We start from the raw sequence: 24,808 nt of genomic DNA on the forward strand, positions 1-24,808 counted from the left end.
GAACTTGGGGGTATTTTAAACATAAGCATCTTACACTAACTGAGAGTGAGCAGTGTATTAAAAACAAACACAAAAGATATTTCTGAAAACATTTGTGATGTGGTTAATAAGTGTAGGCAGGTTAGCAGTACAGTGTGGAACTAAATGGAGCTGTTTTAGAGTTTACAGATTTACACAGATAAAGGCAATATATCCATTATTACATTAAATAATTATCATAAAGGGGAAAAAGGGAGGAGAGGAGGCGTGAGCATTCACTAACATTTCTCTAATATTTCTCTAATATTTCTTCCCCCTCTCTTGGCTAACTACTACAAGTATAGACTTATAAACACCGCCATAAAATACTTAATAACAGAATAGTGATTGTGGGAAATTGCAGTTCCCGGGTTTGGCCGCACGAGGGCAAACAGCCTCAAACAGCGCTGTGTGTTGTTGTAGATGGATCTTGACTGCCATCGTGTGGCCAGGTTTAGGAAGTGCACGTTTCAAAGCGGCTCCGTTTCAAATACTACACACAGCACAAATACAGCAAGAGCACTGACACGGCTCTCCTTCAACTCGACCCAGAGGCCTTATATAACATGATGCTCTGATGGATGATGATGATTTTAGTGGATTTGATTCCTGATTTCCCGTTTTTCTAAAACCTCATTCCTGATCCCAAAACGGTGACAGAGGCTGTAGGAATAACATGAACATATGGGCAAACTAGCAAGAATTTATATTTCTCTATATCGCTGTATATAGTTTTGTTAGTTTGTGCGTTTGTGTGTCTATTTTCCCTTCTGTCTGTTTTCATGCGCTTTCTCTCTCTGTCTCTCTCTCTCTCTCTCACTCACTCACACACACACACACACACACACACACACACACACACACACACACACACACACACACACACACACACACACACACACACAGAGGCAGCGTCACAAACGGGGGTGGGAGGGATGTAGAGTAGAATAGAACGGTGGGCGGACGCTGGAATTTGACGGCGTGTTTGTGATTGGTTCTTCTGCCACAACGGTCTCAGCCAATCACAGAGCGGCTGTGTTGCTCTATCACGGAGAGAGTAGCGCTTGTTATTTCGGAGTTGTTCTTAAACCAGATCTGAGCAGCAAAATGAGTGGTCGCGGAGATTAAGACAAAGATCCATCATTGGAAAGCTGCTGAATTAGAAAACTAGGATTCAAATAAGCAAGACCTTCATATGATGTAAACTGATGTTTTTAGCTGCCATTTTCCCTCCCGACAATAAATGCGGAATGAAATGAAACAAGCTTTGCGTTGGCTTTATCTGGGGCAATAACAGGGAAGTAACGAACCGGGAGCTTTTATACAAACCTACAGCTTCTGCTGGACTTGGGGCCATCGACATAGGGCTTCAATTAAAGGATCCTTCTGTCCAAATATCACACAAGCTATAAAAAGAAGAACAGATTGAATAGGGGACATAAGAACATGGCAGAAAAAAGCAGGCAGAGCCAGACACTAACTCCTTCTTACAAATTAATATACGGCCATTTTAAACACAAATATAAACACTTACAAATAGACTGGGACAAATTAGCTAACAAATCCATATCTGAGGAAATAAACGAGGATGAATATGGGGAGGTTTTTAGGCAATGGATCAGAAATATGAAGAGCAAAGGCATGTGTGAAAATGGGCGTGACGTCATGGGGCTGGTCAGTGGGGTAGAGTCGCAGTTAGAGTCGCAGTTAGATGTGAGGTGAAATGGAGCTGTTTTGGAACAAAGAAAAAATGTCCTGTTCATGATTGTGATGAGGATGAGACAATAGACGATTGGAAAATGTTACTGATGATCTTACTAATAAAATGAAGTGACTATAACTTGTTTTGAATAAGTTTGTTGACCTTACTGAGTGTAACTAAGCAATGACAACTTTTTAAACTTTGTTTTATTAAACTCAACAAATTCAAATAACCTCTACTTAAAATAATGAGGATTTTGAAAAGTTGTGGGGGTCATGCGCAGTTCTACCTGTAGGTGGAGTCGATTTGGAAGCTGAGGGGAAAAGCATATTGTTCGTCCTAGTTTTTAATTGCTTAATTGGTTAATTGGTCAGTTTACATTAATCAACCGTGTAACAGTCATATTAAATGAGTTAGCGTTACACAGTGACACTGGATGTGGTGGGATTATAATCAAATAGCTGGATTATGTTGATCGAAATTAACAGGTTAACATTTGCTAGAATCCATGTATCCTCCGTTTATTCCATATGGGAGAAAAAACAGAAAAAAATGAAAATCTTAAAGCTCTATTTTAACTAAGAAACTACTTTACCTCGCCAACATTAGCGAAGGTGACCGGCAGGGGGCGCAAAGACACAGGGAAGACAAACACGTTCATGCGGAGCGTTAAAAAAAGATTAAAAATATTAAAGCCATCTTTAGTAGGACATGATTATATTTTCTGTTCACATTTTAGTTTTGAGAAGGAAGAATGAGAAAATGTAAATGTAAGCGTGTTGTGAAGCTCGCGAGAGAGGTGACGGTCCTCTGTGCTTATACACGTCACTTCCTGCGTGAGCTTCACAACGCGCTTCCGTTTACATCAAGCGTGAACTCGACCCTCACGTGAACGCGCGTGAGACACTTGACCGGAAGCAATGTTTTATAGTTAAAGTTTAAAACATGAGTATTTTTCTTACACACACTTATCGTTTGGCTCCAGAAGACACTGATTCATCCACTGGGGTCGTATGGATTACATGATGGCTGTATGAACTTTCTGGAGCTCATTCGCTTGTATTATATGGACTTACAGAGATGGATAATTTTTCTAAAAATCTTCATTTATCTTCATCTGAAGAAAGAAAGTCATATACATCTGGAATGGTATGAGGCTGAGTAAATGATGAGAGAATTTTCATTTTTGGGTGGAGTTTTCCTTTAACACTAACTAAAAACCCAATAGATCTTAAACTTTTCTTTTTCCTTTCATAGGTCATTGCAGAGTTTAATCGCTTCACAAGCAAAAGCCTCAAGCAAGATTTCTTCTCAACACTTGATCAACATACAGCTCGTTTTCTGGAAATTTTTGAATCAAAGAAGGGGCAGTTGGAAAGAAGCTTTCTGAGATCTTTGAGCAAATTAAGTCTATGGTAAGCTTGTAAGTGTTTCTTTCTTGCAAACTAAATTCTGTTACTGTTTTAGCTCAACTTTTAATTGATTCTATGTTATAATTTTTTTCAGAGCACTGACATCACTGCTAAGCACACAGCAGTTCTCCATGGCCTTCCTCTCATTCTGGAGAAGAAACCACTGACATCTTTAAATATGGGAATATCAACACAAACGAAAAGACAATAATGTATGGAATATTAAAAAAAAAATAGCCAAAAATATAAACATTGGCTTTAAGTAAAAAATGTGGAAAACAAGGAGCACAATGATCAGTAAGCAATGCCATCTCCCAGCTGAGACGCTTTTTAAACTAATCTTAAATGAACTAAAAAGACAAAGGACAATGGAGCGAAGATCTAAAAATAAATCTCCATGGTCTTTATTAAAAATATGATCTCTGTAAATATTTAAGGGAAATAACTATGTAGATATAATAATATGATTGGACTCTGTTGTAAATAGTTATTTTTGTATATTTCAAAGTTTGTAATGTTGAAGAATTACTGTAACAAATTGTGAAATATTTAAACTGTGTAAATGTTCAAGAGTTATTGTGATAATTGCGAATGTTGAAGATTTATTGTAACAAATTGTGAATTATTCAATAAAGTTTGATTTAAAAACGCAAGACCGGCATTTTAATTTTATTTATTTATTTATTCATTCATTCACTCGTTTATTTAATTATATAGCGTTTTTAACAATGGAATTTTTATCACAAACCAGTTGTTACAGATATCCGGCTGTTTGAGGCGGCGCTGCGTGTTGTGCTGGATGGAGCTTGTGGCCAAACCCAGGAACTGCAATTTCCCACAATCACTATTCTGTTATGGAGTATTTTATGGCGGTGTTTATAAGTTTACACTTGTAGTAGTTAGCCGGGGGAGAGTGGAGAGAACTGTTAGAGAAATATTAGAGAAATGTTAGTGAATGCTCTCGCCTCCTCCCCTCCCTTTTTCCCTTTATGTTTTACTGTAATAAGGTATATATTGGCTTTATCTGTGTAATCTTCTTCCCTAGTTCTGAGGTAGTTTATGTTGTGATTGATGTTTTTTTTTTTTTTCTTTTTTTGGTTTCTTTCACCTGAATGCAGATCACTGTTTGTGTTTTGCTTTTTCACACACAATATTGCTGAATCCTGTTTTTTATATTCAGTCACACACACCCTCAAAACATTTGAACAAAATATACACTCTCAGAAAAGATGGTGAAGAAGCCTATGACTAATCTAATAAAATAATAAAATCCTTTCACTCCTCACACATCATTTAAAATGTCACAATACATATTGATTGTAGGGATTTTTCAAACACTTTTTAATTTCTTGTTTATTAAATAATTACTGCAAAATTAAGTGTTTTATATCTCTCTTCAGGAAATAACTGGACATTCTTAAAGTTTATTTTTTATTTATTTAAATGCAATTCTTAACATCAAATTTAAAGTATATAAGCAAATAAGCAAAAAAAAAAACTGTTTTTAAATATATTTATCCTCATGCGACTCCATGGTGTTTACTGTGAGTCACTGAGCCTCATTTCTGTTTATTAACACTGATAAGTTTAGGTAAGGTTTAATATTTACTAAAGAAATTTTACAGAATTTCTGAAATTTAATTTAATTAAATTTCAGAAATTTAATTAAATTAAATTTAAATTTAAAAATTTAATACAAATAAGTTGAAATATAGCAACTATATTGAAATATAGCAAATAAGTTGAAATACAGACTATCGAGAGCATCCTGAGCAGCTGCATCACTGCCTGGGTTGGGAATTGCACCGTTTCGGAAGACCCTGCAGCGGATAGTGAGGACAGCTGAGAAGATCATCGGGGTCTCTCTTCCCTCCATCACAGACATTTACACCTCTCGCTGCATCCGCAAAGCCACCAGCATTGTGGATGATCCCACACACCCCTCTCACACACTCTTCACCCTCCTGCTGTCTGGAAAACGGTACCGAAGCATTCTGGCCCTGACGACCAGACTGTGCAACAGTTTCTTCCCTCATGCCATCAGACTCCTAAATACCTAGAACTGGACTGAAGGAACACACACACACACACACACATACATATACACACACATATATATACACACACAACTGAACTGCACATGTTTTGCACGTTTTATTATAGTCTGTTCTGTCTTGTGCTGTCTGCACGTTTGCACTTGTGCACTTTACGTTTAATTTATGTAATTTATGTAGTCCCCGTAGTTCTGTGTTGTTCTGTGTTGTCTTATGTAGCACCTTGGTCCTGGAGAAACGTTGTTTCGTTTCACTGTGTACTTGTATATGGCTGAAATGACAATAAACTCCACTTGACTTGACTTGACTTGACTTGAAGTTGGGTGCTGGAAACAAACAAATAAAAAAAGAATAAAATGAAAATAACAGAAAAAATGAGTGAAGTGAAATTGCTGAGTGTTTTATGACTCATTAGAAGTGTACTGTTAGACTGTTATACTCTAAAATAATATTCAGAGGATTAGTAAATAAAGCTTAAAATAAAAAGTATGTTTAATGTAAAACAAGTTTGTTTAATTTACTTCAAATTGTGCACCAGGATCATAACTAGGACCGAGCTCATAAGCAGTTCCCTTGTTTGTTGATTTTGCTTATTATAGATGCTATTAGTCATCAAATAAAACACTGTTTATACGTGTGCATTTATTAACAGCCAACTCACTTTAGGTGAAAATCTTTGGGACCTGCCTGACAGCCATGTTGTGGAAATGAGATGTGTGAAAAATGCCACTGCTGATGCCACAGTGGAAGTTCAACGGTATCTTAGTGATCCAAATATTACTGGGCTACACAAGCATTTGTGTGTATCCCCATCTGTATGAACTGGCACCCCAATTTCTGTGTACTTCAGTCTCCTCTGTGCCTTGCGAATGTGTTTTTTTTCTTAGGCAGGAGAAATTTTGAATAAAAGTAGGAAGCATCTTAGTTCTACGACACTTGAACAAATATTGTTCCTCCAAAAAATCGTTGAGTTTTTGTTGTTTCAATTTCACATAAGCATATTTATTCACATATTTAAGTCATACACAGTTTATTTATCTAATTTTCTATAAAAATGCTAATATGTCAGTAAGTTATCAGCTCAGATATTCTTTGAGATACAGTATAGGCTGCTATGAACATTAGTGTTAATCAAAGCTTTGTGTAATGATCCTTTTTTCCATCCAGTTGGCTTACAAGATTCATTGCTTCAGAAAGCTTCATTTCTCCATCCCTACATCACATAGTGCAGGTGATAAATTCTCTGATGTTGTGTTAAACTCTTGTTTATTGATTACAGCCACATTAAACCCCACTGTCCTGTTTTAAAGTCCTGGTGGAAGAGTTTTACTGCCTATTTAGAGGAACACTCGAGCAATTTACACTCCTGTAGTGTGCACTTCTTAGCAAACTTTTGCGCCATGAACCCCAGGACTCTGTTTACATTTACACACCCGTATAAATGAGTGACCTTTAACCTTTAATGCAGCTCTCTGCTCACACTGCTCCGTATTCAGAGTAGAGTTACTCACAGAGTGAGGATTTAATACTGTAATTACACACATCAGTCTTCACACCTCAGACAAAACTACAGACTTAACACTATTCAGAAGTTACATATGAGTTACACATGTGGGGGCAGAGTTTATTTATTTGTTGATTTCTGTGTGCTACTTCCCTAGAGTGTCTCTCAGGTATAAATTGGTCCCCATTTCCACAAGCAGGGAGCTGACATCAGCCCTAGGAGAAGTAATCTTACTGATAGAGCTCTGAGAAGTGTGCATGAATTTATTTATATACCCCTGTATATTTATATAAATATATGTATTTTATAGATTTATTTTGAGCAATCAATCATCATCAATAAACAAACCAGCACCATGTTTCTGTGACTATGTGTGTGTGTGCAGGTATGTGTGTGTGCGTGTGCAGAATAAACCAGTTAAACCAGTTAAACCAGTTAGACGGTGTCAGTGAAAGTAAAACTCAGCAGCTCCATTTTGTGTGGAGGGGAAAACAAACCATTTCAGGAGTAAAAACACAGTGAGTATCTAAATCTAACGCTATAATATATAAACACACTGAAGTGACACTAGAGGCAGAAGAGTTTTGTGGGTTTGTACTGAAGGTTTAATGTACACAGGTTGTTTTAGGACTTGATACCGTGACTATTTCCTGTAAGTGAACTCTGTGCTGATACAGGGTTTGATTTAACACACCGATGTTGGAGTGAAGTAAACGTGTGTCCTGCTGTAATCTGGAGAAGGAGACATGACCTCCAACATGAGTGTGTCTGGAAAACAAGACTTAAAGAAAGACGAGAGGTGAGTTACTTTTCCATTCCCCAGCAATAAATACACACCGTCTCATGGGAACAGATCTGTATCTCTCAACACTCACTAGTTAACAGAGGAACTAAACTTTGCTTTAAGGTGTTTAATAGCAGTGAATATATCACTGATCTGATGTAAGAACAGTTTAGAGAAATCATTCACTGAGAGAAGAGTAAAAAGGACTGTGTAATGTGTAGCATAAGAGCAGCATAGCTTTGAGTCAGTGAACTCTACAGGCTTTAAGACCCAGCTGAGTCAGTTAGCTGTGATTGGGACTCCTGACATCAGAGTAATTCCTGAGGTATGAGGCGAGTCTCCTGTTTGAATAAGTGTGCAGACTGTAGCTGAATTAAAAAGATGGAATTATTGGTGTTTAATGATGAACACATTGTTTAACAGTGCTGAGACAGCAGAGTATTAATTATTGCTGATATTTCTGTTGTAATTCTAGAATGATGGAGGGAAAGAGATCAGACTCACCAGAACCCAGCTGTGTGTCCATGAAGAGTGACGCGTCAATGGAAGATCCAATATACTTCAGAGACAGAGACAGTTCTACTGATGTGAGGTCAGTATAGTGAGGTGTTTTACGGCAGTGTTCCACCTGATCAAACTAACTCGTCTCATTATGAAGCCCTTCATGAGCTTTATTGGGTGTTGAAGCAGTAAGAGTTCAGTTCAGCCTGCAGTCCCTGAGCTGGAGGGTCTGTGGTGCTACAGAAGAACATTTACATCTGGGAAATTAATGACCATATATATATAATATTAAAATATATATATTTATTCTTTCAAACATTAGTTCCCCTTCAGGAACTCGAGCTGCGTCACGAAACGCTATGGGAACGCCCCCGCGTGACCGCGCTCTGAATCACGTGTCTAATCCGTCCAATGGATGGGCGAGACGTCACGGGCGGGGTGACGTAGCGACCCGGAAGCATAAAAGCCCGAGCGGCGAGCCCCGCGTTAGCTTCCTGTTTTCAGCAAGTGCTCTGTGTTTATTGTCTGTCTATTTTTGTCTTTTGGTGTTTTATCGTTGGCATGCCTAAAGCCAAGGTTAAGACTAAGGGCGAGAGCGGGCAGCGCTTCAGGCCGTGTGTTCCTCCCTGTCCGCGATTTATTACGGGCGGGGATACACACAGTCTGTGCGTTGCCTGTTTGGGAGCGGAGCATGTTCAGTCGGCTCTCGAGGGAGCCGGCTGCGCACATTGCGAGCGTTTACCGCTGCGCACTCTCCGCTCCCGCTGGGCTCTCTTTGAGGAGGGAGCCCTCACTAGCGTGCCTTGCGGTGCCGGCCCCGCTTCTGCCGAGGCAGAGCGGCGGTTGCGCTCGTGGGGCTCGCAGATGGACCTGGCGGAGGGAATGGAGACGGGCCCGTCCCTTTCTCCTTCCTCACCCTCCAGGTCCTCTGTCCCCTCCCTGGGCTCGGAAGCACGCTCTGCGGTTTCTTCCCCCCGGGGAGCGGACTCGGCGCTCCACCTATCGTCCTCCGAGGAGGTCGATGTGGAGAGCGTCGACCCTGAGCCGCAGTCTCCTCAATACGGGGAGCTGCTCGAGGTGGTTGCACGGGCAGTCGCTAGGCTTAGCATTGACTGGCCCGCTGAGTCACGGCCTGAGCCTCAGGGCTCTAGACTGGAGGAGCGTTTTTTGCGCAGTAGGCCGCCACCTCCGCCCCGGAGCCTGCCCTTTTTTCCGGACCTCCACACTGAGGTGTCGAGGTCCTGGAATAGGCCATTTTCGGCCCGGTTGTTCAGCCCGACGTCTTCCCATTATGCTAATGTGGCGGGGCTGGACTACTCCGGCTACAGGGCGATGCCCAGGGTTGAACAGACGCTAGCCAGCTATCTGTCCCCTGCTGCTGCATCGTCCCTGAAGGCTCCGGCGTTGCCTACCAAGCCGCTGCGGACCACCTCAGCGCTGGTAGGCAAGGCGTACACGGCAGCAGGTCAGGCCGGTGCGTGTCTGCACACCATGGCGGTGTTACAGGCGTACCAGGCTGACCTGCTTACAGAGCTGGATGAGCAGGGGGAGAGTACGTCTGAGCAGGTAGCTGAGCTCAGGCGGGCCGCTGATCTGTCCCTCCGCGCCACCAAGGAGACCGCCCGTGCTATCGGTCGGTCTATGGCAGTCCTGGTGGCGGCGGAGAGGCATCTCTGGCTGACCCTGTCCGATATGAAAGAGAAGGACAGGGTCGTGCTCATGGACGCCCCGCTTACTCCCTCGGGCCTGTTTGGCGACGTGGTAGACTCCGTCGTCGAGAGATACCAGCAGGCCCGTGCTCAGGCGGCAGCGTTCCAGCGGTTCCTCCCCCGTCGCTCTCTAGCTCGTGGGGCTGCCGGGCTGGGGCAGCCCCCTCCGTGTACGGCCCCCTCCTACAGGGAGGCCCAAAAGCAGAGCGTCACCTCCCGTGCTCCCCCGAGGCGGGAGCAGGAGTCGCGACGACGCTCTGGGCCCGGCCCTTCGGGCACTAAGGCAGATCTGAGGACCGTCCTCATGTCCAGAAGGGCCGCGGCTAAGAAACCCTGATGGTTTTGGCCCAGGGCTTCCGAGGGCGGGCCCCTCTGGGGCGACGCGGCGTACACCTCATCTTACGGTGCCCGGGTCCCCCCAGTGCCCTCAGGAGGTCGATCTGCCAACCCTGCCACCTATGGTGCTTCAGGGCGCAGCGGTCTCCGGCGAGCGCCTCTCCCAGTTCTCGCCCGGCAACGTAGCGGGTCTGGGAGGCTCGCGGCCTCTCCTGAGGCCTTCGCAGCGGTTAGCTCATTTCCCCCATGTCGGTTCGCCGCCTCAGGGCACCCAGCTAACCGCTTCTATTACACCAGAGGTCAGTCTCGAGAGACTGATTCCCTTAGTGAGCTTTCTGGCAGCGTGGAAACTTCTGCCGAATGTGTCTCATTGGGTCCTGCGTACTGTAGAAAGAGGCTACCGAATTCAGTTCGGCTCGCCTCCACCTAATTTTTCTGGGGTTCTTCCCACTGTGGTGGGTCCCGAGCAGGCTCTGGTATTGGAGCAGGAAGTACGTACTCTCCTGAGGAAGGAGGCCATCGAGGTGGTCCCTCCTCACGACAGGGAGTCAGGGTTCTACAGCCGGTACTTCATTGTTCCCAAGAAGGGGGGAGGGCTGCGTCCCATTTTGGACTTGCGGCAATTGAACCTCTCAGTCGCTCGACTGAAGTTCAGGATGCTTACGGTCACTCAGGTCGTGTCTCAGATCAGGTCCGAGGACTGGTTCGTCACGATCGACCTAAAAGATGCGTATTTCCACATCTCCATCCTTCCCCCGCACAGGAAGTTCCTGAGGTTCGCTTTCGGGGGCGAAGCTTACCAGTATCGGGTTCTTCCCTTCGGCCTAGCACTCTCACCCCGCACCTTCACGAAGTGCGTGGATGCTGCCCTGGCTCCTATGCGACTACAGGGCATCCGCATACTGAACTATATCGACGACTGGTTGATTTTAGCTCATTCAGAGCAGATGGCGGCTCGGCATCGAGATGCCGTTCTCGCCCATATGAAGGAACTGGGGTTAAGACTAAACGCCGAGAAAAGCGTGCTTTCTCCAGCTCAGAGAACCGCTTATCTAGGCGTCGTGTGGGATTCGACCACGATGCAGGCACGTTTGTCTCCTGCTCGGATCGAGTCGGTCCTCACAGCGGTCGCGAGAGTGAAAGTAGGCCGGTCACTCACTGTAAAGCAGTTTCAGAGACTGCTGGGCCTATTGGCAGCTGCGTCCAACGTGATACCGTTTGGCCTGCTGCACATGAGACCCCTACAGTGGTGGCTCAAGACCAGGGGGTTTTTCCGAAACAGAGGAAACCCGCTCCGCATGATCAAGGTCACGCGACGATGCCGCCGTGCCTTAGCTGTGTGGAGAGAACCTGGGTTCTTGTCTCAGGGCCCGGTCCTGGGAACTCCTGGTCGCCGCGTAGTGCTAGCGACGGATGCGTCCCTCACCGGATGGGGAGCGGTCATGAGTGGCCGTCCTGCCCGTGGTCTGTGGAGCGGCCGCCATCTCACTTGGCACATCAACCGCCTGGAGATGCTGGCCGTGTTTCTAGCTCTGAAACACTTTCTCCCAGACCTAAGAGGCCGCCACGTGTTGGTGCGCACCGACAGCACGACGGTGGTCTCTTACATCAGCCGCCAGGGAGGTCTGCGTTCGCGCCCCCTTTACAGGCTGGCGCTCCAGATCCTTGTGTGGTCCCAAGGGAACCTCCTCTCATTGAGAGCGGCCTACATCCCTGGTCATCTCAACGTGGGAGCGGACGCCCTGTCGAGGCAGGGGCCGGTGCCCGGGGAATGGAGACTCCACCCCGAGGTGGTGGAGCTCATATGGCGTATGTTCGGCAGAGCCCAGGTGGATCTGTTTGCGACGCAGGAGACGTCGCACTGTCCCCTTTGGTTCTCTCTGATTCATCCAGCTCCTCTTGGACTGGATGCCATGGTACAGCCGTGGCCGAGGCTGCGTCTGTACGCCTTTCCTCCGGTCGCTCTGCTCCCGGGAGTTCTGGAGAGAGTGCGCCGGGACGGAATTCGTCTACTGTTAGTAGCCCCGTTCTGGCCGGGCCGAGTATGGTTCTCGGACCTGATTTCCCTCCTAGACGGCTCCCCATGGGAGATTCCGATCAGGAGGGATCTCCTCTCACAGGCGGGGGGCCATCTTCACCCCCGCCCGGAGCTGTGGAAGCTGTGGGTGTGGCCTCTGAGGGGGCACAACTCCGCGCTTCCGGTCTCTCAACCGAGGTTGTAGAGACCATCCTCCAGTCCAGAGCTCCCTCTACGAGGAAACTGTACGCCCTGAAGTGGAAACTTTTCACTTCCTGGTGCGGAGACCGCCGGCTTGACCCTGTTCACTGCCCAGTTGGTACAGTGCTGGAGTTCTTGCAGGCCCTCTCCGCGGGACTGACCCACTCCACCCTGAAGGTGTACGTGGCGGCTATTGCGGCCTGCCACGCCCCTCTCGATGGCCAGTCAGTGGGCAGGCACCCCTGGGTGACACGTTTCCTCCGCGGTGCGCTGAGGATCAGACCTCCAGCTCGATCTCGGGTCCCCTCGTGGGACCTGGCCGTGGTTTTAGAGGCTCTCTGCAAACCCCCCTTCGAGCCCATAGAGGAGATTTCGGACCGTCTTCTGACGTTGAAAACTGCCTTTCTCTTGGCAATTTCCTCTCTTAGGAGAGTGGGGGATCTTCAGGCCCTCTCGGTGGCCCCTTCCTATTTAGACTTTGCGCCTGGTTTGGCCAAAGCATTCTTGTACCCCCGAGCGGGGTACGTACCGAAAGTCCCCTCCTCGGCACCACGGCCGGTCATGCTGCAGGCTTTCTGTCCTCCTCCCTTTAGGGAGCCCGACCATCAGAAGCTCAATTGTACGTGTCCAGTGCGAGCACTGGACGCGTACGTCCACAGAACTGCCCTGTGGAGAAAGGCGGACCAGTTGCTTGTTTGCTTTGGTCCCCCTAAGAGGGGTTTTCCTGCTTCTAAGCAGACCCTCAGCCGGTGGATTGTAGAATCCATTTCTCTGACTTTCGAGTCCTCTGGTCTCCCCAGTCCCCTGGGGGTCAAGGCTCACTCCACCCGAGCGGTGGCGGCCTCTAAGGCCTTTCTGGCAGGTGTGTCCTTACAGGACATCTGCAACACGGCGGGATGGTCCACGCCCCTGACCTTTGCTAGGTTTTATGACCTAGATACCCGAGCCACTCCCGGCTCCTCTGTCCTTGTGCCTTAGGCTTGCCTCCTCCTGGAGGCAGGGACTTGTAAGTCTGGCGGCGTGGGTATACTCGTTCCCATAGCGTTTCGTGACGCAGCTCGAGTTCCTGAAGGGGAACATCTCCAGGTTACGTATGTAACCATGGTTCCCCGAGGGAACGAGACGCTGCGTCTCGGTGCCACACTTCCGGCGTCCCTGCGGCGCTTGCTTCATTTTCCAGTAAGCTAACGCGGGGCTCGCCGCTCGGGCTTTTATGCTTCCGGGTCGCTACGTCACCCCGCCCGTGACGTCTCGCCCATCCATTGGACGGATTAGACACGTGATTCAGAGCGCGGTCACGCGGGGGCGTTCCCATAGCGTTTCGTGACACAGCGTCTCATTCCCTCGGGGAACCATGGTTACATACGTAACCTGGAGACGTTTCTAAATATGTTAGTGTCAGTTAGGAAATCCTGAAATCAGTGCATTCTGTTAAGATGATAACGTTAAAATTGCAATAATTGATTTTTACATCTACATATTTCTAGATGATGTGTACAACATGAAAATAACAATGGTCATGGCCTCATCACAACTGTATTATGTGGGTGAAAAAAAAGCCTGTAAGCCACCTTCAATGAAGAAAAAAAGGGACATCCCCCCAAAAAAATAGAAATTATGTTTTCAGGTTGTCTGTCTATCTGAGATTTTCTTTGGCACATAATCATCACATATCATTAAACCATTTTCCTGCTTCTATGGAATTACAATTGTGTTTTTACTGATAGAAGAATGATGATTTAACATACTGTGGATTATTGAATAGAAAAGTATATGGTGACCCTGTTTTTAAATATTTTTTTAAATATATTATATTTAAAATATATTGGATAAACTGTATGGTTTTTTATTTATTTAGTCTTTTTAAATTTTAAATTGACAAATTTATAGAATGTAAAGTAAAATATTTATAAATGATATAATTAAAACTATCTAATCATTTTAATCTTCAGTATAAAATCTGAGAATAGATGGGATATTATCAGCATGATTAGGCTAATTTGCACTAAACTGATTAGGCCTAGTTATATAGCCCAATATTACACTGATCCTGATGTTAGCCTAAGAACCTGAATATTTTACATAACATAAACATTTATTAAACAACAACATACCACATCATCCTCAGGGGAAGTTTGAGGTAAAAGGAACTGAGTGGTTCCTCTGTCTTCTTTATCCACTCGGATATGATTATCACCTGCTGCATGCTCCACAGTAAACTGTACAGTACCACAACAGCAGCACAGTACTACAACTGCATGTTGTGCAATGATGCATTTTCACATAGCGTGTTCCCATCATTCCCTGCCCCATAACATTGATTTTGAGCTTCTACACCATTCCAAGTGAAAGTCATTTGATTTTAATCACTATTGTGTTTTTCTCACCACTGTGTAGACTTAGTGTATGCATGAAATGATGTGTACGAAAATATGGGACAAATCATGTACTTTACTGACTCAACAAGAGACACAGCATTTTACTTTCCAATCCCGTGACAATCCTAGTAAGCTCCCAGTGCAGCCAGATAATTCTTGTGTTAGCAAAAATCACACTGTGCTTCAGGGGAAAAACCTAACATGAAATACAGTAACACCAGGATAAACACTAGAAGTGCTTTTCCAAGATGGAGTATTTTATTACTGATGAAGGAATGAAGCTGGACAGGGAATTAGTGCTGTTGCTCCTGGACGGGTCTGTAAACACAATCTGTAAGCTTTGAACTGTTTCAGTGACCTGCTTTACATAACAAATCCAGTAGATGGGTTTGTGGTGTTTTATCGATGTGAAGGAATAAGTAAATGCTTTGGATTAAACACCTTGATATTGTAATGTTAGATAACTATATAGCTATGCTAACAATGCTAATAGCAATAGGTTTAGCAGAAAAATTACAGAGAACTAATTATAAATAAGTGATGGTGCAATAAAAGCACTCTTGACCATCCTCGTTAGTCACTATGAGAATGTCACTTATTTCTAGTGCTATAACTCGGCTTTCATGCTGCTTTTGGCTGTGTGAGCAAAAGCTAAATGCTAAAATCCTAATATCAGCCACCTGGCACACTGGAGACATGAAGACATGATGCTCTGAAGCTCACTGATGGAACAAGCAGAGTATCTGTGTAACATGATTAGACAATAATTCACTCAGCCATCCTGTATATAAACTAGCCTATAGCCATGCTAGTCACTAACAGCTAGTCATTAACAGCTAGTGAAAGTGTTTTAGCTATGAAGGACAACCACAGATGAGCTCCAGCGTTGTCCAGCTTTGAGGTGTCGAGTGGAACAAAATCAAAAAAGAAAAAACGAGCTAGTCAGTTGGAGGAAGCTTTTCACTTTATTACCTACTTCTGTATAAGAGCTGTGTGGTGGGTAAATTGTAAAGCATAATTAATTAAAGTCACTTGTTCTTTAGAGAGACAGCTCCATACATCAGTTCCTTATTATTCTGCAGTGTCTTACACTTATGCTTTGTATTATTATTCTTACTACTCCACTGTTCATTATTATGCATTTCCCCACTACTCTGTTATTCTATCATCATTATTCTGTAGTTGGGGATTTTTATCACCTAGATCTAAATAATGAAGTAAAGAAATGCCCTTAATAAATAAACTGCCTCCTTCTTTACTTGAAAGTGAAGCTAATCCTTGCTAATGATAGATGAAGTTCATTTGATAGTTGGTACTCTAGCTGAACTTTACTATAGAGACCACCATAGATCCTGGGGATGGGGCTTTGTGAACATGGGCGGGAATTGGGTCGGGCTTAAGGAGTAAAAATCCTAAATGTGGAACCACGTACTGTTAGAGACCTGAACTTTAAAAAATGTATTTATATTACCTCATGCAACTTTAAATATCTTTATCTTTCTGTTAATGAGTGTGTGTTATGCAGCTATGAATACATATAGTCCATATTACATGATGTGTTTTGTTTGTTCACAGACCACAAAAGAAAGAATCAAACATCAGCAGAAATCAGTTAGAGTCCATATTCAAGGTTTGTGTGACTTGTGGTGTTTTATCGATGTGCAGCAGCATTATGGGTAATCAAACAGTTGCAACTGTGGTAATAGACAGAGTTTTTTTTTTTTCTTTTCAAAAAATAAAAACATTTCTCATTATAATATTTAGACCTGTTACTGTGTGTTTCTAACCAGGAGCTGGAACACAAAGTCATCACTCTGATAAAGAATGAGCTGAAGAGGTTTAGGAAGCTCCTGAGTCCAGATTACCCAGCATGCACTGAGAGGGAGGTGGAGGATGAGGAGGATCTGCACAGTGTCAGAGAGGGAGCGCTGAAGATCACACTGCACGTCCTGAAGAACATGAACCACACAGATCTCGCTAACACGCTGCACAACAGTAAGAGCTCTGAGTCATGGCTTTATTCCATCAGGTTCACTTTAGAGAGAGAAAATTGTTTTAGATATTAACGCTTTTAGTTTTAAGTTTGATTTTAATATCTTGTACATCTGGTGCTTTTCTGTTCTGTTCGTGGTCCAGCTTGTGGTAACTCTGTACAATGGTCCTGTTCCTTCAGTAATATTTAGTACATGAATCAGGAATGAACAGCAGCATTTGAAAGAATTTTACATTTTATATTGTGTTCAGAGATTTTGCATTAAAACATGTTATTACTTTGTTTATTAGAGTCTGTGGCCTCTGTGTATCAGTCAAAGTTGAAATCCAACCTGAGAGAGAAGTTTAAAAGAATTAATGAAGGAATCTCACAGCATGGAAGCTCAGCACTTCTGAATGAGATCTACACAGAGCTCTACATCACAGAGGGTTGGAGTGGAGACGTCAATAATGAACATGAGGTGAGGCAGATTGAGACAGCGTCCAGGAGAACAGCAACACAGGAGACACCCATCAAATGTAATGACCTCTTTAAAGACAAGTCCATCAGAACTGTGCTGACTAAAGGAGTTGCTGGAATTGGAAAAACAGTCTCTGTGCAGAAGTTCATCCTGGACTGGGCTGAAGAAAAAGCAAATCAGGACATCACCTTCATGTTTCCACTTCCCTTTAGAGAGCTGAATTTGATGAAGCAGAAAAGTCTCAGTCTGATTAATCTTTTTCATCACTTTTTCCCAGAAATTAGAAAACTAGAATTAATAGACTCCTACAAAGTGGTGTTGATCTTTGATGGTCTGGATGAGTGTCGACTTCCTCTAAATTTCCGGAACAATGAGAGATTGTGTGATGTGACAGAGTCAGCCTCAGTGGATGTGCTGCTGACAAACCTCATCAAGGGGAATCTGCTTCCCTCTGCTCTCCTCTGGATAACCTCTCGACCAGGAGCAGCCAGTCAGATCCCTCCTGAGTGTGTAGACCAGGTAACAGAGGTACGAGGGTTCAGTGATCCTCAGAAAGAGGAGTACGTCAGGAAGAGGATCAGTGATCAGAGCCTGGCCAATAAAATCATCACACACATAAAGTCTTCAAGAAGCCTCTACATCATGTGCCACATCCCAGTCTTCTCCTGGATTTCAGCCACTGTTCTAGAGAGAATGTTGGGTGAAGCAGAGAGTGGAGAGATCCCCAAGACTCTGACTCAAATGTTCACACACTTCCTGATCTTCCAGATCAAACATAAGGACCAAAAGTACTATCAGAAATGTGACCCTGATCCTCAGCAGACCAGAGAGAGTATCCTGGCACTGGGAAAACTGGCTTTCCAACAGCTGGAGAAAGGAAACCTGATCTTCTATGAGGAAGACCTGAAAGAGTGTGGCATTGATGTCAGAGAAGTGTCAGTGTACTCAGGAGTGTGTGCCCAAATCTTCAGAGAGGAGATTGGGCTTCACCTGGCGAAGGTGTTCAGCTTTGTACATCTGAGTGTTCAGGAGTTTCTGGCTGCTTTATATGCATTTCTCTCCTCCATCACCAGAAATGTAACAGAACAACAAATCACTGATCTGTCTGATCTTTTCACAAAGTCAAACATGTCTGATTTCCTCAGGAGTGCAGTGGACAAGGCCTTACAGATTGAGAATGGACACCTGGACCTGTTTCTCCGCTTCGTTCTGGGTCTCTCCCTGGAGTCCAATCAGACTCTCTTACGAGGCTTAATGCCACAGACAGGATCCAGCTCTCACAGCAAACAGGAAACAGTCGAGTACATCAAGGAGAAGATCAGGGAGAATCCATCTCCAGAGAAATCCATCAATCTGTTCCACTGTCTGAATGAACTGAATGATCATTCTCTAGTGCAGGATGTACAAACTTACCTGAACAGAGATTACTATCGTCTCAGGGGAAGCAGACTCTCTCCTGCTCAGTGGTCAGCTCTGGTGTTTGTGTTACTGAACTCAGAACAGGAGCTGGATTTGTTTGATTTAAGGAAATATGACCCTTCAGAGGAATGTCTTCTGAGGCTGCTGCCAGTCATCAAAGCCTCCAGAAAAGCTGAGTGAGTATTTTTATTTTTTAAATTTTTTACTGCATGGTTTGTTTGTGTTTAATGTAACACTGAACTGCACTGTTTGGATTAATGCTTGTTAATAGTTATTCTAATCATCTTTAAATAAACACATTTTACACTAACACGTTATGTCTGTACTGAGGGTTGGCCGATATGGACAAAATCTTATATCACGATATGGATAATTTCACATCTTGAAATTTATTAATATGTATATCACAGTATATTCCGTCTTCTGTAAAATTGATGCAAAAGTTATCTATACAAAATAACTGCATACATTTACGAACTAAACAGCTAAAGACCCTCCTCTTTTGTGAACACTCAACTAACCCACAATTTGTCCCCACTAAAAAAAAATAAAATAAATAAATAAATAAACTGACCTAAATACCAGTGAAAGGCACTTTTTCTTTTAGCCTTTACTTGAAAGTGACATTGAACAGAACTATCACAAATGAGAACAAGAAAAAAATAACGTGAATACAGAATATACAAAGTAAATGTTAAAACACTCGATTCACCTTCATGTGCCTTTTAGGTACAAGTTCCTCATCCTTTGTTCTGTGTAACACAGTGTTGTGGGGAGTTTCACTCTGTCATGCTCCTCCATGCTTGTTTTTTTTTCCCAGTTTTCTCCCTAATTTAGTCATGGCTTATTCCCACCCTCCAGTTTGGTCTCCCCTATAATATGACCCTGTCCTCTACTAACTTCCCACACAAGTGACGTTAACTGCATCTTTTCAAACAGTTCATGCAACATAACACGCTTGAAGGAAAGCGGTACCTTTCCACTTCCGTATACATGACCTCACAGACACCCATGATTGGTTAGTATCACTGTAATTGATAGGGGAGAGAGAGTATGCCACCCCTCCCTCACTGTGAGCATGGACTCACCTGCTCACTTGGACTCCCGGCCACTGATGGCTGTGGCATCATCAGGATTTAAACTCACAATCTCTGGAAAATAGGATGAACGCCTTTGTTCTTGTCACAGCACAGTGCTAGTAGCTCCGAGCGCTGACCTTATTGACATAAATCATCTGCCAAAAAGTAGCTTTTGCAACATTGGCTATTAACTGATAGTGTACAGTTCTATAATTCTTTATTTTCTGTAATAAAATGCACTATATCGGCAGTGTTGGTTGTAGAAACTTGAACACAGATCAGAGTGTATTGTCTGTAGGCTGCTCACTCTCACATGTGTGTGTTATGTACATGACCTAATGGTCTTCTAATAAATTGTAGCTGAGAGATTGTGGAGTGCAGAAAGACGTCCCTGCTCCTGTAAATATGCTGATGTGGTGTCCTGTCCTCTGATTTGTGTGTGTGAGAGAAACACACTGACATTTCTGATACATGTTAAACTTTAGCTGTATTATGGCTGTGTTTGTGTGTTTGAGATCAGTGTTCAGTTATTTCATCATTTCTCTTCCAGCCTGCATGAGAGTAATCTGACAGAGGAAAGCTGTAGAGCTCTGTCCTCAGTTCTCAGCTCAAACTCCTCCAGTCTGAGAGAACTGAACCTGAGTGACAATAAACTGCAGGATTCAGGAGTGAAGCTGCTCTCTGCTGGACTGGAGAATCCACACTGTACACTGGAGAAACTGAGGTATACACACACACTATACTGGAGATACTGAGGTTAGATCATCACTCTGTCACATTACAAACAGAATTGTGTGTGTGTGTGTGTGTGTATAAAATATACAAATAGTCAGTCTTTCTTTTATGCACACACACATGTATATATACACATTATATCCATGACATTTGAGCTACTTTTTAGGTAGCTATAAATTTTCGAATATGATTTAAATGTTTGTAAGAAACTGAAATGTGTTTGTGAGAATCAGATTTACTTTCTAGATTAATTCTATATCATGAATAAATAAAAACTGTACTGATGAATTCTAATTTTAGCTGTTTAAAAGCTAAATTTAGCTGTTTTAGCTGTTTAGCCTTTCTTTTTGTCTCTGTCTCTTCTGTCCTCTCCTCCTCTCTTATCTATGGTTCTGTTTGATAGTAAAAAAGCAAAGGGAGATTAAACACACTGTACTGAAGCAGTTAAGGACAGTGTGTAAATGTGTAAATGTTCTCCAGCAGAACTTTCCCCAGAGCTGCTGAACACACTGTATGAAAAACTCTCTGCTAGAAATAAAGAGACGTGTTTGTTCAGAGTGGCCTCTCTGTTACTATCCTGTTTCAGAAAGTTAAATACATCGTCTCATATGAGCTGAGACACATGGATCTGTCCAAGAGCAGTCCAAGTTTATACACAGGCTGTTCATTTTATATTTTTATCCTGACATTAGAACCTTGTGTTCAGGTAGATAGTTTATTTCCCAACTGATGGAAGCACCTCATTTCACAATCAGATAAATAAATCAAACATTTCATCATTTCTCTTCCAGGCTGTGGAAGTGTAATCTGACAGAGGAAAGCTGTAGAGTTCTGTCCTCAGTTCTCAGCTCAAACTCCTCCAGTCTGAGAGAACTGGACCTGAGTTACAATAAACTGCAGGATTCAGGAGTGAAGCTGCTCTCTGCTGGACTGGAGAATCCACACTGTACACTGGAGATACTGAGGTATACACACACACACACACACACGCACGCACTCACACACACACACACACACACACACACACACACACACACATACAGAGGTCAGATTATCACTTTATTGCCAAATATTACACACAGAAATGTTTGCGTGTGTCTTTATGTAGCTGTAAATTTTAGAATATAATATAAATATTTGTAAGAAACTTAAATGTGTTTGTGAGAATCAGATTTACTTTCTAGATTAATTCTGTACCATGAATAAATAAAAACTGTTCATATGAATTGTAATTATAGCTGTTTAGATCTTTTTTTGGGGGGGGCTTGTTAAGTATATAACTTTTTAATATATAATATATTTCAGCTCCTTAACGAGGGGCATGGTGGCTTAGCACTGTTGCCTCACACTTCCGGGGTTGGGGGTTTGAATCTCGCCTCCACCCTTTGTAGGATAAGCAGTATGGAAAATAAATGAATGAAATCCTGAACGAGATGTCCTGTATAACTATCTGGAAAGCTTTCTATCTTCTATCTAATTTGACTTAGTAAAAAAGCTAACTATCTTTCACAACAACAATGACTTTCCCAAATCAAAAACCTGTTATTTACCGTTGACAACAACAGCCACCTAATAATATTTGATCAGATTTACTTTGACTTTTGTGTTTGTTAAATTCCAGAAAGGTCAGAAAAGTTCACTGGACACACTGTCAGAATCTGTTATAAAGCTGGACATGGCACCGGCTCCATGAGGACAGATAACATCAGAGAAATTGGTTTATTGACCTCACTGTAAAGTACCACTAGTACTGGCATGTTATTAACTGGTAGTGTACAGTTATATAATTCTTTATTTTCTGTAATAAAATGCACTATATCTGCAGTGTTGGTTGTAGAAACTTGAACACAGATCAGAGTGTAGTGTTTGTAGGCTGCTCGCTCTCACATGTGTGTGTTACGTACATGACCTAATGGTCTTCTAATAAATTGTAGCTGAGAGATTGTGGAGTGCAGAAAGACGTCCCTGCTCCTGTAAATGTGCTGATGTGGTGTCCTGTCCTCTGATTTGTGTGTGTGAGAGAAACACACTGACATTTCTGTTCCATGTTAAACTTTAGCTGTATTATGGCTGTGTTTGTGTGTTTGAGATCAGTGTTCTGATATTTCATCATTTCTCTTCCAGTCTGTGTGAGTGTAATCTGACAGAGGAAAGCTGTAGAGTTCTGTCCTCAGTTCTCAGCTCAAACTCCTCCAGTCTGAGAGAACTGGACCTGAGTTACAATAAACTGCAGGATTCAGGAGTGAAGCTGCTCTCTGCTGGACTGGAGAATCCACACTGTACACTGGAGATACTGAGGTACACATACACACACACACACACACACACACACAATTTTATTAAATGCAGCAATATCTAGTTTTTGTAGTAACTTTAATTGTAGTGATCTGATTTATTTTCATTGTTGTGTGTGTGAGATGGAGAGTAAATGTACTGTATATAAAGATTTTGTGTAGTTCATGTTTTCAATGCTAAAACTGAGTGTGTTAAGTGTGAGAAGGTTTTCTTTCTTGCAGGATGCGTTACTGCAGTATTACAGATGAAGGTTGTGCTGCTCTGGCTTCAGCTTTGAGGTCAAACTCCTCATCACACCTGAGAGATCTGAATCTGAACAGTAATAATCCAGGAGAATCAGGAGTGAAGCTGCTCTCTGATATACTGAAGGATCCACACTGTAAACTGAAGAAACTACAGTGAGTCACTGACCTACTGCCTCTTTACTGTACTGTATGATATTGAATAATATTCACTGTGTACTATATAATATTGACAGTTTGTGTGTGTGTCTTTATACTGACCTTGTTTGTTTACACTGATGCTCTTCTCTGTCTTTAAGCATTAAGGATTATTAACTCACCAAGACTGGCTACGACAGGAGTCTCACCTCAAAGCTTTTTTCCAGGATAAAGCAGTTTTGGTGAAGCGTTAGAACCCGTCCCACATTTCCAGCAGTTTGGGAGCTGAATCATTCATATTCACATGTAGACGTTCCATCACATCCTTTTATCCACTCAGCTACAAGTTACTTCAGGCTTTAATAACATATTTTACAATCCAAAGTCAAATCCTTCAGCGTCTACACACAACACAGAGATATCATCACATCATCACACTGATTATACAAATACACATCCATGTGTTGTAGCTGTAAAACCAATGGAGAAAGATTGTTAAACCTGCACGGATCTAATCATCAAGGTTGGATGCTGAGTTCATTCATTCAAGGACACCTGGGAAAAGCCACAATGTGTTGTTCAACTTTGAGATGCTACTGGTAGGACAAAGACTCTAGATTTTTCTAGTAATTAAAGACTGTTTATGAGAACGCTATGTTGACTTGCAAGGTGTTTGTATTGTAAGCGGTTTAGCATCTAATGGCTAATTAGCCATGTGCAGTAACAGTAACATTTTATTTAGCAGTGCTTTTGAATTGCTATGTTTATATGTTCTTTGATAAGTGACTTGTGAGTATACTAGCAAGTTTGTAGTTAATATCCTTAAATGTACTTGATTATTTCACTACTATGTATTGCCTTTGCTCATATATATGTATCTATATATATATATATATATATATATATATATATATATATATATATATATATATATATATATATATATATATATATATATATATATGTGTATATATGGTTTGTGCTTCCTGTATAGGTTATTAAGCTAAGCAGATCTGATTGAACCACTGAATTTATGCAAAGATGATCAAGTTATTGTTTGAAGGATCTTCAAATAAATTGCATCAGTAATCAAGAATCAGATGTTTTGAGTTATTCCATGTGCCCTTCATTGTTGAATAAAGCCTTTGTCAAGTTTGGGCTGACATTGAGGCTGAGAATCCCGATATAACTTGACAATTATAGAACTGTACATTACCAGTTAATAACATGCCAGTACTAGTCGTACTTTACAGTGAGGTCAATAAGCCAATTTCTCTGATGTTATCTGTTCTAATGGAGCCGGTACCATGTCCAGCTTTATAACAGATTCTGATAGTGTGTCCAGTGAACTTTTCTGATCTTTCTGGAATGTAACAAACACAAAGGCTAAAATAAATCTGATCAAATATTATTAGGTGGCTGTCGTTGTCATCAGTAAATAACAGTTTCTTGATTTGGAAAGACATTGTTGTTTTGAAAAACAGTTAGATTTTTTACTCAGTCACATTAGATAGAAGACAGAAAACTTTCCATAAAGTTCCACAGGATGTCTGGTTCAGGAGTTGAATAAAATTTATATAATAATAACAAACCAACCAACCAAATAAATAAATAAATGTGTTATAATTTGTAAAAAAAAAAATGTTTTCTATTTTCAGCAGATCTGACTTTTTTCACTGTTTTTCAGGGCATAGTGATAGGGTTCATGCAAAAAACCCTCTGGTATAGACCATGCCCAGTTCTGGTCTAAATCCAAATACAAAAACAGTTATGAATATTTTGAGAACTAAACAGATACAGATAATAGCATTGTGTTACACCTCGAGCAGAG

General features: G+C 42.5%; 2 protein-coding genes and 1 long non-coding RNA gene across 5 annotated transcripts in view; 2 read left to right on the forward strand and 1 right to left on the reverse strand.

The window, feature by feature from the left end:
- The window catches only part of LOC117597980 (NACHT, LRR and PYD domains-containing protein 4E-like), a 61,712-nt gene that overhangs the window by 19,628 nt on the left and 17,276 nt on the right, over positions 1 to 24,808 (reverse strand). The gene's annotated exons all lie outside the window — the stretch shown is intronic.
- LOC128318889 (uncharacterized) lies at positions 2,373 to 3,740 on the forward strand. Its single transcript, XR_008302316.1, has 3 exons — positions 2,373 to 2,869; positions 2,978 to 3,135; positions 3,227 to 3,740. It is a non-coding gene; the product is annotated as an uncharacterized LOC128318889 (long non-coding RNA).
- Positions 7,138 to 23,842, forward strand: LOC128318874 (NACHT, LRR and PYD domains-containing protein 3-like). Its single transcript, XM_053236988.1, has 11 exons — positions 7,138 to 7,208; positions 7,368 to 7,489; positions 7,950 to 8,066; positions 16,192 to 16,246; positions 16,407 to 16,611; positions 16,900 to 18,664; positions 20,118 to 20,291; positions 21,094 to 21,267; positions 22,427 to 22,600; positions 22,819 to 22,995; positions 23,139 to 23,842. Exons 2-11 carry the CDS (start codon positions 7,437 to 7,439, stop codon positions 23,152 to 23,154), a joined length of 2,910 nt encoding a protein of 969 aa, XP_053092963.1. The 5' UTR covers positions 7,138 to 7,208; positions 7,368 to 7,436; the 3' UTR covers positions 23,155 to 23,842.

Source organism: Pangasianodon hypophthalmus, chromosome 9, assembly GCF_027358585.1.
Source record: "Pangasianodon hypophthalmus isolate fPanHyp1 chromosome 9, fPanHyp1.pri, whole genome shotgun sequence".
Lineage (NCBI taxonomy): Eukaryota > Metazoa > Chordata > Actinopteri > Siluriformes > Pangasiidae > Pangasianodon > Pangasianodon hypophthalmus.

What these genes read in the sequence shown, in the direction of transcription:
- LOC128318874 (XM_053236988.1), top strand. Translation starts at nt 7,437, where the DNA reads ATGACCTCCAACATGAGTGTGTCTGGAAAACAAGACTTAAAGAAAGAC. An exon ending in GACAGTTCTACTGATGTGAG is followed by an intron (nt 8,067 to 16,191) that starts GTCAGTATAGTG and finishes GTTTGTTCACAG; the next exon opens with ACCACAAAAGAAAGAATCAA. An exon ending in TGTACACTGGAGAAACTGAG is followed by an intron (nt 20,292 to 21,093) that starts GTATACACACAC and finishes TTTCTCTTCCAG; the next exon opens with GCTGTGGAAGTGTAATCTGA.